This window comes from Coccinella septempunctata, chromosome X, assembly GCF_907165205.1.
Source record: "Coccinella septempunctata chromosome X, icCocSept1.1, whole genome shotgun sequence".
Classification (NCBI taxonomy): Eukaryota; Metazoa; Arthropoda; class Insecta; order Coleoptera; family Coccinellidae; genus Coccinella; species Coccinella septempunctata.
In genome coordinates, this window is record NC_058198.1 from 3068943 (window position 1) to 3088596 (window position 19654).

At 38.5% G+C, this 19654-nt stretch overlaps 1 protein-coding gene across 6 annotated transcripts in view; it reads right to left on the bottom strand.

Annotated features, from left to right (window-relative positions):
• LOC123321927 overlaps positions 1-19654 on the bottom strand; it is a 163063-nt gene that overhangs the window by 52643 nt on the left and 90766 nt on the right. For all 6 annotated transcript variants that reach the window (XM_044909736.1, XM_044909735.1, XR_006538979.1 and 3 more), the window contains exon 3: positions 1093-1263. In XM_044909736.1, the coding sequence (XP_044765671.1) occupies positions 1093-1263 (171 nt within the window). The remainder of the gene's footprint in view (positions 1-1092; positions 1264-19654) is intronic.

Below are 19654 nucleotides of genomic sequence, written 5' to 3' on the forward strand. Positions count from 1 at the left end.
ACGGTCTCATACGAAGGACATTGATCACCAAGAGTATTAAGCATATCTTCGTGAATCTGCTTACCTCTTAACCCTTTTAAATACAGGTACTTGATGATGGCTCGATACTCCAATTTTTCGATTTTCACAATTTCGGTGGATATCTTCTTTCTTTTAATTTATTGCATAACTCTGGTCTACTTTTTGACCTCAAACTTCACACTGACACTTTTAATGAGTTAGTGTTTCGTGCATGGAACTGGTCTAGGCGAACTAGATATCGATACATCCTCGTATTTTCAACAACCTCATACAATTCAAATTAAAATTCTCGCCTTTTTGAGGCCACAATGTTTTCCAACTGGAGCATCTACAATCTCCCTCCGGCAATTTCAAATCCCACTAATAAAACTACTGATTCCGGCCAGTATACAGTAGATGCGATGCCGGCCTTATATTAGAGCCGAAGTTTATCGATAAGAACTGAGAAATTGGGTTTTCCACGGTCCCTCGTGCAAATGCGATTATTCTAATCCGCATTGTTGTCCCGCCATAGTTTGGCCGTACGTCGAGATGCCCTTAAAAATTTTCGTGCGATTTAATTATTCACAGTGAGCCCTGCGACACCGTTTTCCCGATGGACCCCAAACTTGTAAGTCTGGGTGGGACTGAGGTGATTTAATTTCGACTACCTTGAATCTGGCGCTGCGACTACACAACTTGACACGGCATTATTGAGTTATTATTTTATCGCGATTTCGAACGCTACACAGTGGCGTGCGTGTTTCATTCGGGTCGGCAAACCACCCCCTGATCAGCAGCGGATAATTTCCTGCTGGTAAGAAGTGAGGGAAACATATTTTGATTTATTTTTCCTGTACGTAACGACTCAGGACAAGAAAAACCGACAGATAACCATTTTTTTCCATTAAAACTGACTCGAGCATCAACATAGAATTGAAATCTATTGAAAAGTTCGCGAAAAATCTGAGAATTGTGAAACACCGAATTAATCAAAAGAATTCACAAACTGGACGAGTGTGCCACGAGGATGGGAAAAGAATGCCGGAAGGAGCAGGGGACGCATTCATATCTTATTGAATTTCCACTCACCTTTCTTCATGACGAAAACGCAAGGATGGTCGAACAGGAAGTCCCGGAATGTATTGCATTCCGGATCCACTTGAGGTGGCCTGCATAAACACGTTGGCTTGAAGAACGGGAAAGCTTGAAGAGTACGTAGGGCTGCCTGACACTTTGTGACTGTCACAGTCGAGCAGGCCACTGAAACGGAAAAAAACACAATTGTTTTTTTTTGTCCTGTTACGAAACTTTCAATTTGATATCCACAAGACTCGATATACCTCGCGATCGAGTTTCAGTGACGTAGGAAAAGGAGATCAATAAGTACAAATTCTGTATAATTCTATTTCTGATCAATTTCACTATGCGTCTATTGGGTTTTTCATGAGCTATAGGTAATCTCTGTCAGTCCCTTGGTTTCCTCTGAAAATAAGATTTCGAAATTTTTTTCACCGCAACCGTAGACGGGGTAATAAGTCTAAAGCTTCAACTGTACCCATCTTTTTGGGAATTTTTCGAAAGTCAACTTTAGAGTCGCGTATCTTCCAGGAAAATCATCGTAGATCCGAATGTCATACATATTCTGAAAGAGCAACTCTTCACGAATCCTCAAAATTTCATTCATCCCGGCGCAACTGTTCGGCCTTGCTGAATTCTCAAGCAAAATTTGTAATTTTTGAAAAATGCCATTTCCAAGATGAAAATCTAAACGGAGGGAGATGGGCTTTCGAGAATGCTTGCAATAGATTAAGCGTATTCGAAAACCTATATTTCCATACCAAAATTTCGAATATCTGGCCCTGTTTAGGTGAAAATATTTTTTTTTGTTTTTCCACTTTTCATTTTCGAGTTGACTTCGAAGAGCTCTCTGGAGTGCATTTCTCTATTGAATCATCAAATGTTTGGTTTTCTAGAATCTTCAAAACAAATTCTATGCACTCCATATCCGAGGACAGTAATAGAACATGCAGATTTTCAGACAGAGTAGCAAATATGTCATTTTAGGGGGGTCTAACCCCTTGCTCATTTTTGACCCAAAAATTCGAGATTTTCGAAATCGAGTTTTTATGCTTGGGTGGAAGCCTAGGCAACGCTGATTATATAACCGGAAATCCCAATTGGATCAGACGAATATAACAGGAGATATCGCAGATTGAAAATTGCAATTTTTGAAAAAATTCCATTTCCAAGATGAAAATCTAAACGAAGGCAGATAGGCTTTCAAAATTACTTGAAATGGATTCAGCGTGTTCGAAAACCTATACTTCCATATCAAAATTTCAAATATCTGGCCCTGTTTAGGAGAAAATAATTTTTTTTGTTTTTCCACTTTTCATTTTCGAGTTGACTTCAAAAAGCTCTCTGGGGTGCAATTCTTTAGTGAATCATCAACTGTTTGATTTTCTAGAATCTTCAAAACAAATTCTATGCGCTCCATATCCTAGGATAGTAATAGAACATCCTGATTTTTAGACAGAGTAGCAAATAGGTCATTTTAGGGGGTCTAACCCCTTGCTCATTTTTGACCCAAAAAATCGAGATTTTCGAAATCGAGTTTTTGTGCTAGGGTGGAAGCCTAGGCAACGCTGATTATATAACCGAAAATCCCAATTGGATCAGACGAATATAACAGGAGATATCGCAGATTGAAAATTGCAAATTTTTCAAAAATGCCATTTCCAAGATGAAAATCTAAACGAACAGAGATAGGCTCTCGAAATTGCTTGAAATAGATTCAGCGTGTTCGAAAACCTATATTTCCATACCAAAATTTCAAATATCTGGCCCTGTTTAGGAGAAAATAATTTTCTTTGTTTTTCCACTTTTCATTTTCGAGTTGACTTCGAAGAGCTCTCTGGAGTGCATTTCAATATTGAATCATAAACTGTTTGGTTTTCTAGAATCTTCAAAACAAATTCTATGCACTCCATATCCGAGGACAGTAATAGAACATCCAGATTTTTAGACAGAGTAGCAAATATGTCATTTTAGGGGGGTCTAACCCCTTGCTCATTTTTGACCCAAAAATTCGAGATTTTCGAAATCGAGTTTTTATGCTTGGGTGGAAGCCTAGGCAACCCTGATTGTATAACCGGAAATCCCAATTGGATCAGACGAATATAACAGGAGATATCGCAGATTGAAAATTGCAAATTTTTCAAAAATGCCATTTCCAAGATGAAAATCTAAACGAACGGAGATAGGCTCTCGAAATTGCTCGAAATAGATTCAGCGTGTTCGAAAACCTATATTTCCATGCCGAAATTTCAAATATCTGGCCCTGTTTAGGAGAAAATAATCCTTTTTGTTTTTCCACTTTTCATTTTCGAGTTGACTTCGAAGAGCTCTCTGGAGTGCATTTCTCTATTGAATCATCAACTGTTTGGTTTTCTAGAATCTTCAAAACAAATTCTATGCACTCCATAGCCGAGGACAGTTATAGGACATCCAGATTTTTAGACAGAGTAGCAAATATGTCATTTTAGGGGGGTCTAACCCCTTGCTCATTTTTGACCCAAAAATTCGAGATTTTCGAAATCGAGTTTTTATGCTTGGGTGGAAGCCTAGGCAACGCTGATTATATAACCGGAAATCCCAATTGGATCAGACGAATATAACAGGAGATATCGCAGATTGAAAATTGCAAATTTTTCAAAAATGCCATTTCCAAGATGAAAATCTAAACGAACGGAGATAGGCTCTCGAAATTGCTTGAAATAGATTCAGCGTGTTCGAAAACCTATATTTCCATACCAAAATTTCGAATATCTGGCCCTGTTAAGGAGAAAATAATTTTTTTTGTTTTTCCACTTTTCATTTTTGAGTTGACTTCGAAGAGCTCTCTGGAGTGCAATTCTCTATTGAATCATCAACTGTTTGATTTTCTAGAATCTTCAAAACAAATTCTATGCACTCCATATCCGAGGACAGTAATAGAACATCCAGATTTTTAGACAGAGTAGCAAATATGCCATTTTAGGGGGGTCTAACCCCTTGCTCATTTTTGACCCAAAAATTCGAGATTTTCGAAATCGAGTTTTTATGCTTGGGTGGAAGCCTCAGCAATGCTGATTATATAACCGGAAATCCCAATAGGATCAGACGAACATAACAGGAGATATCGCAGATTGAAAATTGCAAATTTTTCAAAAATGCCATTTTCAAGATGAAAATCTAAACGAACGGAGATAGGCTCTCGAAATTGCTTGTAATAGATTCAGCGTGTTCGAAAACCTATATTTCCATACCAAAATTTCAAATATCTGGCCCTGTTTAGGAGAAAATAATTTTTTTTGTTTTTCCACTTTTCATTTTCGAGTTGACTTCGAAGAGCTCTCTGGAGTGCAATTCTCTATTGAATCATCAACTGTTTGATTTTCTAGAATCTTCAAAACAAATTCTATGCACTCCATATCCGAGGACAGTAATAGAACATCCAGATTTTTAGACAGAGTAGCAAATATGCCATTTTAGGGGGGTCTAACCCCTTGCTCATTTTTGACCCAAAAATTCGAGATTTTCGAAATCGAGTTTTTGTGCTAGGATGGAAGCCTTAGCAATGCTGATTATATAACCGGAAATCCCAATTGGATCAGACGAATATAACAGGAGATATCGCACATTGAAAATTGCAAATTTTTCAAAAATGCCATTTCCAAGATGAAAATCTAAACGAACGGAGATAGGCTCTCGAAATTGCTTGAGATAGATTCAGCGTGTTCGAAAACCTATATTTCCATACCAAAATTTCAAATACCTGGCCCTGTTTAGGGGAAAATAATTTTTTTTGTTTTTCCACTTTTCATTTTCGAGTTGACTTCGAAGAGCTCTCTGGAGTGCAATTCTCTATTGAATCATCAACTGTTTGATTTTCTAGAATCTTCAAAACAAATTCTATGCACTCCATATCCGAGGACAGTAATAGAACATCCAGATTTTTAGACAGAGTAGCAAATATGCCATTTTAGGGGGGTCTAACCCCTTGCTCATTTTTGACCCAAAAATTCGAGATTTTCGAAATCGAGTTTTTGTGCTAGGATGGAAGCCTTGGCAATGCTGATTATATAACCGGAAATCCCAATTGGATCAGACGAATATAACAGGAGATATCGCAGATTGAAAATTGCAAATTTTTCAAAAATGTCATTTCGAGGATGAAAATCTAAACGAAGTGAGATAGGCTCACGAAATTGCACGGAATAGATTCAGCATATTCGAAAATCTATATTTGTATACCAAACTTCCAAATATCGAACACTGTTTTCGAGAAAATCCAATTTTTTTTCCACTCTTCATTTTCAGGGCTTTCTGGAGTGCAATTCTCTATTAAAGCCGCCTTCCGCCTTTAATAACTGCTTGGTCTCAAATCAAATCCGCCACTGAAGACTGATCTGTTTGTTTGTCTTATATGAATCTTTTCGAAAATTTCTGGCATGTTTATGATGAAAAAGAATAAGAGTCATTAAAAAGTTGCTAGAAATATCAATTTCATTACTCATGACCTCATAGCAACAACCAAACTTGTAACATTCAAAATAGTTCTTTTTCAAGTGGAAGAATAGAGCAGTGCACATAAACTCGACCTTAATGATGATTAATCCGAATGAGAGCCTGTAACGAATCGTGAAAAGTTCAATTGAAGGCAGCACCTCGATTCGAGTGATACACATATGAGCGAACTAAGGGATTATATATGATAACTTCAATATGAAAAATGCTTTTTTCCGCAGGAATTTCATCTGTGCAATTCGGTGTAACCTTTCGAAAATGAATATGTATGAAGCGAGTTCGTGAAAGTTCAAAGAGTTTCGGAAAAGTTTCTCATTTCTAACGAAACCGATAAAAGTTGAAAAGTCGAGTGTTGAAAATTTACCTTCCGTCCCGTGAAATTCGTCGGCTTTTCTACATATTAAAAAGATATTCTGTATTTCAGTGAACTCGACTGAAAAATCGAAAATCAATGGCTCGACAAGCCCTGATGCATTATTTATTTTGCAAAAGGACGAAAACCGACTAATTTATGTACAACACTATGGATGCATTTATAAAGCAGGCATTGATTTGCGGAGTCTTCAATCTTCATCAAGCTGAAATTGTCATCTCTTCTTCTCATAGGCGACGCTCATGTTTGGGTTCGAACACAGGATGTTCACCAGTAAATGAAAACATTATTTTTCGGTCCCAAGAAGAAATAATTTTCGAGAAGAGACAAAAAGACAAGAGCGTGGGACAAGAGACGAAAAGATAAGAGAAGACAAGACAAGACACGAGAAGACAATTGATGCTTTGTTTAGGGCTAGGCCAATTCCAAATAAAACATCAGAAAGATCATCGGAACAGACAGTGCGTATGGAACTTTTCTCACGTTAGCATAAAATCTTCGTGAAACAGATAAATCTTCGAGCAGTATTATGGGATGATCGAAGGGATTCTGGGTGACATTTGAAATACGTTCTCATGAAATGAATTCTCAGTTATACGGGCAGGAATTCTTGAGTCTTGAGTGAGGAGAATTACTCATTGGACCACGTAGGGCTGAAATAAGGATCATTTATATCCAGTTCCGAAAGGCAGTAGCCGTTGAGATGACGTGAACTCTTCCATGTTTTTTTACGACAGTCTCAGAGTCATTGATATGATTCCATTTTCAATAGAACTTAGTCCAGGGAATGCAACAAAGAATCGCTATCAGAATTTGTAGGTAAGTGAATAACGAGGAAGTTTTTGAAATTCGAACTTAAGATTTTGCGTGGAAACTGAGATCTAATAATGTGATGCTTGTAATGTATCGGAGTTCCTATGTTCCAAACATATTTGTTGGGTCGCTAAGACATTATTTCGATGGCGTATCGTGTTCTAGGTCAAATGCATTTTGTTGCCTGGAGAAATCGTTTCTGCTCTCAATTCCATAATGAAAAAAACATGATCTACGTATTCAAGTAAAGAAAGGTCATGAGGATGAGGAGGCTATAATGATGAAGCACCAAAATTGACGTTGTTTCAATAGTTATAACAATGCTGAGAAACCTTTTTTTTTCAACTGAAATATCAGCTACTCCAATTCTTCAGACATGCATTATCTAAAATCGTCACTCTATGTCCATTATTGCGTTTCACCAAAGCGATGTTCAGTATATGCGATTCGAAAAAGGATACGGCCCTAGTGGAATGTCACCCTTCCAAAGCGAAGGGTCGAATGTCTGAGAATCCGGGAGTTCCCCAACAAAGCGCTAAAATTCTTGTTCACGAGTAGGAGGGACATCTATCATATATCCAACTTCTTAAAGGTGGTCTCCCGTTCATATTTAAAATAGTTCGTGAGCTGTGAGAATTGTGGCATTCATTAACCCCAAGTTTGACCAGCCTCTACGACCCTCAGAGGGAAAATTGTTGCTTCTGCACTCCACGGACGAAATTCCGAAAAATAGAACTATGAATTTTTGAATTTCGGTACTACTCTTTGGAATATTATTTTTGCTACCTAAAAAACTCTACAGATACATATATCAAAGGATAATTGTGTTTTTCTGAAGAGAAAACGCAAATTAATTCAAGTGATTCAATTTTTGACGAGCGTTTTACTTGATAGAAGATCAAAATTTCCAATCTACGTAACTTTCTTGTTTTTTGATGAGTTCTGAATGTTTTTGAGCATCTTTCGCGAGATTCTGCGATCTGGGAGAGCAAATCGTAACACCCCTTAGATGTAATATATGCTCAACACCCCGCCCCAGCTAAGGATTCGAATTTATGTGTGAAGTTCTGCTCGAAATGCAATTTATAATTTTTGAAAAGTTCGACCCAGAGTTCAAAAGTCGTTTGTGGAGGAATTAGCGCACAGATTCATATTTATGAGGAGAAACGTTCTGTCTTTGTTCCTGAATTACGATGCAAAGTTGATTAATAAATTAGCAGAAGTTACATCCCTCGAAAATATTGTATCAAACATTCAGGCAAGCCAGAGCAGCCTGACTTAGGCAAAAATAGCCTCGTTCCTGCTTTCGAAATAGCGAAATCGTCGCGGAACGGGGATCTTCATAAATCCGGTGGCATTTCATCTGTGTCCCGATTTTAATCCACGTTAATAGTAAGACGGAAAAGTTTTATACTTCCTTGAATATTCACTGGGCGAGTGATGAGGGGATGGGGGTAGGTCTCCGTGATTTCCGGCAAACACTGCGTTTACAGAAATTCTCGAAATCGGTGGTCTGGACCGTCCTCATGAAAATTTTATGACGCCGCCATCCTAACTTAGTGAGCAGTTTGAAATCTTGAAATATTAAGTTGGCCGAAATCATAATTTTCCCAGTCTGAGTGCGGTAGCAGGCACTGGAGTCGGTGGAAGTTATTCGGAACTCTCATCAAAGAAATCTTAGCTTTCAGCATGTTCCATTTCTACCTTATTAAGGGACTCATACAGACAACACCGAAACAGTTCCCACGATTAGAACTTCTAGAGCGATATCGCATTCCTTGTGAGATGAAAAAAGCTGGCATTATATTTATATTTTAACAGTAGATTCTTGGGGCCAAAATACTATTTTTTCCGATCCGGCCCTGTCAAAGAGATAGCCATTTTAAGTTTCCATAATGAGCTATGCCACTCCTGGAAATGAAACAGTTTGTGAGATAGAACTAAAAATAACATTTTTTTTATGATTTTTCAACAGCCTGTATCTTTTGAACCGAGCCGATTCGACAAAAATGGTAATAGAAAAAAGTTTTTCTTTCAACCTCAAGAATCTACTCTTGAAATATTTGTACTAGTCAAAGACTCTTCCAAGGTTTTTATCCCTTTTATACACAACCAAATTTGCAACTTTTAAATGTGACACGCCGTTACAGATGAGGTACAAGCAGAGAACCATTTACAGAGTGAACGTTCGTTGAATTATGCAGTAAATAATTTTCATCTGAATCGACTTCAGAGCTCACTAATACAATTCCCCCCGATGGAATTCCAGAATAATAGAGACTTGCGATATTCATGAGGGAGTTTCGAAATACGATTCGATTTCCCATTTCATAAGCTGGGAAATTCGTAGGAAATCCTAATTATGTGCGGACATTGCCGCCGATAAGTTAGTTTCCTTATTTTCACGATGAATCCCGAGTGTAGAACGAGTGGGAAGTTACAGCGCCTTCAGCTGTACGAAAATTTCGGAACTGCATCCCTCCAACTGAAATTTCAAGGGGTCGAACACATAGAGCAATAGTCGATTTCGACAATTTGAAAAAAATCCAGGATATATTGAAAAATTCTTAGCCTACTATAGAACCAAACAAAATTTCACTGTCAAAATATTTTATTACTCAACTTATTCTCCTCTTAATTGGATACATTTATTACAGCGAACCTGCAACGTCTCTAGACCTCTCAAAAGAAATGTTTCTTCTTGCTCTGCAAACCAGACCTCCACAGCTTTTATTACCTCCTAGTTGGAAGAAAATTTACGACCCTTTAAACTTTTTTTCAGTTGAGGAAAGAGATGATAGTCGGATGGAGCCAAATCTGGTGATAAAGGGGGGTGTTCTAGTAATTCGAACCCTAAATCACGAATTTTTTGCATGGCAACATGAGAATTGTGTGCAGGGGCGTTGTCCTGCAAAAACAAAACACCTTTGCATAGCTTTCCTCGTCCTTTCTCTTTGATTTTTTAGAGTAGAGTGGTCAGTAATGTCGAATAGTAATCTCCGGATGTTGTTCTACCCTTATCCATAAAATTAATCATGATTACTCCATGAAAATTCCAAAAAAATGAAGAAAGAAGATTTCCAGCGGATTTCTTGACACGAAACTTCTTAGGTCTTGGAGAACCAGAGTGTCGCCATTCCATCGATTGTTGCTTTGTTTCTGGATCGTAGAAATGTACCCAAGTCTCATCCATAGTAACAATTCGGCTTAAGAAGTCTACATCGTTTTCAAATCGAGCACAGATCGAACGCGATGCTTCTACCCTCGCACGCTCTTGGTCAACATTCAACATTTGGTTATCCATTTTGCAGCAATTTTTCTCTTTTGACCTCAAACTTCACAATTGACCACCTAGACCATGGAACTGGTCTAGGCTAACTAGATATCAATACATCCTCGTATGTCCCTCTTAAACATAACACTCAAGTTCAAAGATTTTTAACTTGTCTTCGAAATTTCAATTCAATCATCTTGATACCAGTAGATTACATTCAAAAGATTACAAAGAATCTCTTGATTTTAAATTGACATCTTCGAGAACTATGATGGTGACAATTGGAAAGGGCATTGAGAATTCGAGAACGGAATAATGATGTTATTGAGCGGGAATTTTTCATGGGTCCTTTGCTTTTAGGAAAGGATATCGGAAATTCCATCCAGTTCCAGGACGTACACTCCATCTTAGCCGTCAGGAATATTGCATCTAGTGCTCAGGAGCCATCTCCCAGGACCATATTCCATAGTTTCGAAGGGAGCCACGCCATATTTCTGAGGAACTGCTTGAGGCGAAGGCAGCATAAAAATGAATTGGAAAATTTTACGACGTTTCCTATAATCAGGCTCATATTCGTGGAAAATACATAGTTGTGAAAGGGAGGATCAATACGGCGCCTTGAATAATTTATAAAACCGTTCTGGCCCGCTCTGTTCTATCGGCTCGAGCGTGTCGACCCAGTGCCTACTCCACTCCATTGTCTGAATAGTTCACCCTTGTCCTGTGCTTATTTTACGATGACTCAACCACTTCATGTCACGCTGTTCCACGTTCTTTATGCTATTCTTCGATACACGTGCTTCTGCTTTTAATTCACAACCCTTGTGACACCAGCACTTCCTACCTTTAATCCCTTCCAAACACGTCAACCTACTCTGATTCAATGCACTTTCTATATTCTACTCGATTAGATGCATTTTCAACGTTCTATCAAAATAAACCACGCAATTTATACTTCTTTCAGTGGTCGGTCTGGACAATGCGACAAACGATCCATCTGGAGCAGTTGGACCCTTTCAAAAAGTGCCATAGAGTGCCCATTTTCAACCCTATGTTTTCTCACGATATATTAAGGTTTTCGGACAAGAAATCACCTTCGATATTTGCAGGATATTAGTCGTGAATATAAACGAACCTGGCTTGATTGTTGGGGGCTTCAGGTCCGGAGCAGAAAGTTAGAGAACGGTTGAATGTTCCCGATGAAAGCAACGGAACAATATCTCAACCCAATTATGGATTGTGCCTTGGACAATCGTAATCTTTCATCATCCCCCTTTGTTCAACACACAACACCGGGCTGTTAATTATATGGGGGAGGCGCATCGAAAAGGATGAAACAATTACGCTGTATCACTTTCGAAAAAGCTACGCGAAATCGCAATGAAATCCACCCTTCGGGACGATCGAGGCATTGAATAAGAACCAATTTAGGGGCTCATCTTCTATTGCACTGCTTCTTCACATCTTCAGAGAGGTTTCCAACGGAAGCCGAGCTACTAATGACATGAACTGCAAGATACACAGAGCGGAATAATAAGGGATATCGTACGATTTAAGCTCGGCAGCGATGATTATTCCAGGTAAACGTGTACTCCGATGAAAATTCGAGTGGCTTCATCTTACAACATCAAACAGTTCATGAAATAGTTCAATAACTACTCTTGCGAACGTAAAAGGTCTTACGGACCCCCGAAGACGTGCAGACTTCATGCTACCGAATTGATAGCTCGTTGGGCACACTTGAATTTCCTATTTAAAGCGTTCGACTCCTATCCCGGTACGGATTGAAGGTTTACCCATAATTTATGCTTTGAACTTTCACATAGGTACGCATAACTTTTCCAACATTCGAAGAAAAACGAATCGCGAAGAATTTTTTTCAGTGCGAGATTGGCGCATGAATGAATAATAATCTTCTTTGTCAGTCTGAGAGCGACGTCAAGAATCGAACAGACCTTTCGAAGACGAATAACAACAAGGCAGTGTTATACAGAGTGAGTATCTGAAAAGTAACGCATAAAATTCATATCTCCACTGGTGGTGGAAGGTAGTTGAGATTTTTTTAAAGATTACCCAATCTTTTTGTGACAGAAATGGAAATGGACCTTTCAAGAAGATTAATTATTGAAGGAAAGTTTACAGACAGATGTTCACGTCAATTTGGACATGAGAAAAATTGGTGCAAAATGTATCCCCAAATGTTTGAATGTTGACCAAAAGCGTGCAAGGGTAGAAGCATCTCGTTCGATCTGTGCTCGATTTAAAAACGATGTAGACTTCTTAAACCGAATTGTTACTATGGGTGAGACTTGGGTACATTTCTACGATCCAGAATCCAAAACAACAATCGATGGAATGGCGACATTCTAGTTCTCCAAGACCTAAGAAGTTTCGTGTCCAAAAATCTGCTGGAAAAGTTCTTACTTCAGTTTTTTGGGATTGCATTGGAGTAATCATGATTGATTTTCTGGATAAGGGTAGAACAATAACTGGAGATCACTATTCAACATTACTGACCATTCTACGGGAAAAAATTAAAGAGAAAAGAAGCGGAAAGCTATCCAGAGGTGTTCTGTTGTTGCAGGACAACGCCCCTGCACACAAATCTCATGTTGCCATGCAAAAAATTCGTGATTTAGGGTTTGAATTACTAGAACACCTCCCTTATTCACCAGATTTGGCTCCATCCCACTATCATCTCTTTCCTCAACTAAAAAAAAGGTTGAAAGGTAGTAAATTTTCTTCCAACGAGGAGGTAATAAAAGCTGTGGAAGTCTGGTTTGCAGAGCAAGAAGAAACATTTGGTTTGAAAGGTCTAGAGACGTTGCAGGTTCGCTGTAATAAATTTATCTAATTAAAAGAATAAGTTGAGTAATAAAATATTTTGACATTGAAATTTTGTTTGGTTCTATAGTAGGCTAAGAATTTTTCAATATATCCTCTTATATACCGCTGAACCTTGCCTCATCGAAAATTTCCGATCATGGTGGCCAACAACAATTAGCTAATCTGCATGGTCTCCTCTCAAAACACACAAAACAAATATTGATTCTGTTGGGAATCAGAACACGGTCCAAGGCAGCGATTCCGGATTCATGAATGCATTATAAATGGCAACAAAACGGTAACGTGCCGCCGAAGAGATTGGAACGACGAGCAGGCCACGGCCAGAAAATTCATATAACCGCCGACGCTGGTACACCGTACACCAGTTCAGATTTTATTGTCCGTGAAGGGTTACCTTGATGCAGTTTTAGGTTAATCTAATTGGAAAACCGGATGTTCCGCCCTGCATATAAGTAATTCATTAATGGTCCATATTTGGGGCCACAATAATTTCGGGATTGGCGGAAGCAAACGGATTAGGAATCGGCTGGCTTGGATTTTATGAAACGGAGGGACGTGTCCGCATTCGACCATAATACGATGAAGGAAACAGAATCAGTGCTTTGGGTATTAGTGGCCTCTTATGCCGCATAACCACCAGATTCAAAGGCCCTCGACTTGATGTGGCATGCTGATCTCCCCTATAAACATAGACTCTCCAGGTGGAAGAAGTAAACAAGTTGTACCTAGGTATTTCGACTGCTTCCAAAACCTTTACCCAACTTTTATACCTAGGGCATCCACACTTTACAACACTCTGACACCAGGAGAACTTGGACCTGCAGATTGTATGAGGAATCATCTTCTTTCCAGTAAGAAAATGAGTGAGAAACTCCGTCCTAGGCCTTCATTAGGTATAAATACCCATTCCCGAAGTCAGCGTTATGTTTATCGCCTTCAGGTTATCCCCGAATCCAGATTCCTCCCTTTTCAACAATAACACAACCGACGAATCAAAATTTTATCGGTATATCAACGCGCGCGGACGGCGATGAAATATTCATCAGTTATGCTCGAAAAACATAACTCAGTCTCTTGATAGAGTTGCTTAACGATTATGCTAATTCCTTCATTATTCCGAGATGAATAATTCTGAATCGGGAAGTTTAGGAACTTGTCTGTCTCGCAAAAAGCAGGGAGTCTCAAATCTCAATCGTCTGTTTGCATTCTTAACTTCGAAGAGGGATTCTGATGGCCGAAATGGAGGAATCAAATTACGTACCTAATTTCTAGGTGAAATATCTGTGATCTAAATGATTCAAATACCACCTGAGTGAATATCACTTGGGAAACGACAATACCAAATAGTTCAAAGTGTTTTTTTATGAATTTAACCCCAACAATCAAACCTTCAACTTGAAAGAACTCAGAAAGCTGAGAGGATCGTTGTCACAAAACACTCAATACTTTTGATCGTTTTCCGAGTCTACATGTCTTGAAACTCGAGTTCTAACTTGAGGGTAGTTTCTACATGCTAACTTCTCCTGCGGATAAAACACGAATTATCTCAAGCGTGTCATATTCCAGAGCAGTTGCATCCAAGGATGTATAACGTGCAATTGGTAGTTTCATAACAGAGAATTCGGAATCTATCACACGCTCGTAACTGTAGCGAGCACAGGGGTGAATGCATCCATACGAGAAGATCCTGTGGATCGATACCAAGAGTATCACCACTCCAGGTTCCGAGACTACAACGGTTCCACTATGGAACAGGGGAGGCTAGAGAAGTTTCTAAATGTCATTACTTCCAGAGATAACAGCGGTGCTGCAAATACACATTCACAGATTTCTCCTCGGCTGTGTTTATCACGAGAAATAAACAGAAATACCTTCGGAATGAAACGTTCACGTCGACAACTGTTGCCGGGTTCTGTTCATTTCGAAGATGACGTCAATCAGGACGAACATGGATGTTCAAATTCGAAATTTATCATCTCGTCATTCTTTCAAACCGGAAAAAATGGATTCTTCTGGCTATTACTCGAAGAATTCGATACACGCAACAATCGTGTTGCGCATGCTTTGGTGACTGGGCTTCACTAACACACTGAATATTTTAGTCTTGCGCTTTAACGCCACGACCAATGCAGTTTCATAGAGGATACCCCAAGAGACTGTTTTCATTCTATTCATTTCCTATTCGAATACAAGATTCTAGATGGCACAAATCATGAAACCTATCGATTTCAATCTATAACGAAATTCGCCTATAAGAGGAGCTTTCAACAGAGGAAAAATCAGTCGATAACCCAAAAAAATAGTGTATCTGGCATAACGCGCCAGCACTTTATATTCTCACCGTGAGTTGAGTAATTTTATCGTCACTTCGAGCACTTTCGATTCGAGAAAAACGCCTGCAACCGAATTCACACCAATAAAAACTACCTATACGAAATCATCGCGAATGGGGGTAATATGGAAGCGAACGGCGGAAGAAATATCCGGAACTGATATAATTCCGTGGAATAAAATCCGAATGAATTCCTATCGAAGTGATAATAGAAAAGATTCGCTGCGATGGTGCCATTGAAAATATTGTGAAATGTTGGATGTTTTCTGCGTCCGCTCGATGCAAATACGTACGTTTGCAATTCGTGCTCTACCGGGCTGAATAAGCATGAAGACGTGGTTCTAGGAATGCTTCACTAGGGTACAATACTTTTCGATAAAAACATGGAAGGTATGCTTGATAATATTCTCGTTATTTGTGAATTTCCAAATGAAAACTTCACAAATATGAGTTTTGTTTTATTCTGAGGGTTCATCTTCGGAAAAGGTATAAATAACAGTGAAAAATATGCACCAGCAACGGTTTCATGATTGTCGTCACTGGTAGAAGAAATCGAACGTTCACAGGCAATCCACCGGGAACATAATTTCGAAATTTCCTTTATACCTAACTGAATAAGCATTCAAAGCCCGTTTTTACCAGATGATGAAAGTAGACGATACACCAGTTAAAGCGTAATTAGAACGAATCTCAAAGCCAATTAATTATTGCGTTCGGAAAATCTTTCAGCATCGCATTAAATGCCACAAACAATAACACAGTTAGAGCAGTTCCGTTAAATTGAATCCGCGTTTCCACCAGTAATTCTGTAAAATGATATGCCGATCCTATTTTCCTAAAGGAGTCCGCAGCCCGCGGTCTACATTTTAATTCACACAGCGAAACATTCAGTGGCAGGACATTCAAAACGAGTTCAGGGATATCGTATTCGTCTGCTGTAAAAATGATTCACTCGAAAATAACCTCGAAAAACCGTTAAAAATTCTCATACGATTAAATCTAACTGGAATATTTGAAGAACTTAGGAGAGTAACTGTATCAATTTATAATCGAGTATGAAGGAATCGAAATTCTCATGGAGAAAATCTGAAAAATTAACAACTTACCCACTTTGGCCCCATTTCATCCGACGCAGTGTTTATTCGACTCTAAACCCCATGTCTCGGAGCTATCTGTTATTTTCACAGACACTTAGATATATGTTATTTGCGAGAACTTATAACAGGGGATTCTTCAAGAACTTTCTGAACTTCTGGAAGTTCCCGAGAAGAAAAGCATCCAAACAAGGTCGTGCTCGTTCTGAAATATTAATAGGCTGATAAATTCGACAATACGGGTTTGATCCCAGTTTTCTTCTGGAACGAACAATTTTCCATTTAATCCGAGCGCTTTCCACCGATTTTTTTCGTCAATCTTCGAAAGAAAATTTGAGAAATGGAGGCTATGTATAGAAAACCACCCTTATCCTGTAAAATTGCTGCAAAATGGATCCCCAAATGTTTGAATGTTAACCAAAAGCGTGCAAGGGTAGAAGCATCGCGTTCGATCTATGCTCGATTTGAAAACGATGTAGGCTTCTTAAGCCGAATTGTTACTATGGATGAGACTTGGGTACATTTCTACGATCCAGAAACGAACTAACAATCGATGGAATGGCGACACTCTGGTTCTCCAAGACCTAAGAAGTTTCGTGTCCAAAAATCTGCTGGAAAAGTTCTTGCTTCAGTTTTGTGGGATTGCCATGGAGTATTTATAATTGATTTTTTGGATAAGGGTAGAACAATAACCGGATATCACTATTCGACATTACTGACCACTTTACGAGAAAAAATTAAAGAGAAAAGACGCAGAAAGCTACCAAAGGTGTTTCGTTTTTGCAGGACAACGCCCCTGCACACAAATCTCATGTTGACATGCAAAAATGTTGGATTTAGGGTTTGAATTACTAGAACACCCCCCCTTATTCGCCAGATTTGGCTCCATCCGACTATCATCTCTTTCCTCAACTGAAAAAAAGTTTAAAAGGTCGTAAATTTTCTTCCAACAAGAAGGTAATAAAAGCTGTGGAGGTCTGGTTTGCAGAGCAAGAAGAAACATTTTTTTTGAAAGGTCTAGAGACGTTGCAGGTTCGCTATAATAAATGTATCCAATTAAGGGGAGAATATGTTGAGTAATAAAATATTTTGACATTGAAATTTGGTTCGGTTTTATAGTAGGCTAAAAATTTTTCGATATAACCTCGTAAGTATTTATCGATCCATATTTTTTCAATAATTTCAACCGCGAAAGGAAGTGCAGAAACGAAAGAACCGATTATTGTCCATCGCGTTCGTGGAATCGACTCGAAATCAATGAAATTTCCCCGGTTAAGTTCCTAATGAACGCAAAATTGTGTTTCCGGAGAAGGCTAAAACGAGGCGACTACAATGCGTCTCCATCTCCTTCGCTGTCTCTACTTTATTGACTCCTGATAAGGATTGATCTGTTCTGGGATTAAACTTCTTGTGTTAAGTACCACTGCGAAATCTATTCTTCGAGTTCAGCCTTGTTGCAAATTGACACTGATCTCCGGAATTATTTTCGTCTCCTCTCTTCGGAGAACGTGAAGGTGATGATATTCTCCGATTTTTTTCGGACTGATCGAACAGCGGCCAGGCCCACGAGGATTGACAGGGACAAGAATCGATCATCCCTCCTTCAGATCGGGACTAATTGGCGGGAAAATCAATCCCTTCCCCATCATTATCACCAGCTATATTTTGGATGAATGAATCTCAAAGGACTAACATCATCATAAAGAAACATTTTGCTTCTTTGTATGAACTTATCATCTTATGTTATATTTATTCGAGTAATTGACTTTCAAATTATCATCACGCTTCCCCACTTTTTACTCTCTACGAAAGGTGGCATGAGTTTTTTCATTGCTTTCCCAATTTCGGATTAGGGTGGTCATAAAACCCTCTTCCTCCTTCCTTCATAAGTGAATTGCCATATTCTCGAGGAAACAAAATTTGGTACCACCCACTCTCAATATTAATATTTTATCAGATGATCGGCGGCGGAATGAAATTTCAACCAAGCGACTACTGAATCGAAAAAAAATTATGGGGGTGTACGTGCTCGGGGGTTATTGACCATTGCACATACCTTCCTGGGGAACTTTCAGGAGTATTTTACGCGCTTTATTTCTCCTTCCAGTAAACGTCGTTCAAACTTGTGAAATTTCAGGTGGGGCGCTTGTTGTTGTTGCTGATTAAATAGCAGTTGTTGATCCGATGTCTCCTCGTGGAGCATAATTAATGACTCTATTCGAATATCAACACCGAACTATCATAAATCACTTCTATGAATTTTAACTTGCATATTTCTAACACAGAGCAGGTCGATTCTATACGGTCCTAGAGCATATGACGCTATTATACCATTGTGTATTCAACGTCAGCCCTCTATTGATTCCTTTTCTTGTTATTAATTCAAGTAACGTAAATTTGCCATGACTCAAGTATGAAATTTGTTTTAAAGGATTCGGATTGTCTTTGGTCGTTTCGATTTGCAGCAATCCCTTCAAATTAATTTCCACATATTCTCCGAGAGGTACAAATAAAAATATCCCACGAACTTCTGATACCAGTATATTACTTGGGGATTTCATAAACAAGAAGAATTGAAAAATTAGGGTACGAAAACGTAGTATAATATCTTCGGATGAAGTTAAGCTTGAAATCCAGAACTATCGACTCAACAATCTCATCTAAAATTCAGTCCCTGAATAGTATTCTATTAGTTATGAGACAATCGACAATCGAGTGTGTGTCGACTGCTTAGCTACATCATCAATTAGTAATGAATCAAACCTTCAGCGTATAACACAGTGTATTCGATTATCTACATCTACAACTATAAACTCTGATAAGGTTCACCTATTCAGTATATACATTACATTATTTCTATTGAAAAGCTTCCTTCTCCAACGACAACATTGGAAAAATAGATACAATAAAAAAGGCGTTGGCCAATTCCAACAAACCTTTTTACCCCAATTGAGATAAGATAATATAGATTAATATAGAGAAGAGAATTTTTTCCTGCTGCAAGTGCCAATTAGCAGCGACTAAACAAATTGAATGAAGAAAGATTGGGTGTTTTGATTACGTTAATATTAAAGCTAAGTTATGAATCATTATGAACTTGTAAAGTTCGTTTCAGGAACTATTTCGATAATTTTTGGCTGAATTTTGCAGATATTTCGAATCGACACGGCAAAAATCGTCAGTATATTATCGGGTAATTTGAATCGATGGGGTTTTTAATGGTAATTCGTCCCTAATTACTTTCGGTGTCCGTTTGACAGATTCAATTAACAAATCGACTATATTTACAACATTCACCTTTTCAACGTCAAAATTCGACAGGGCAATCAATCCTTTTTTATGTCATGATA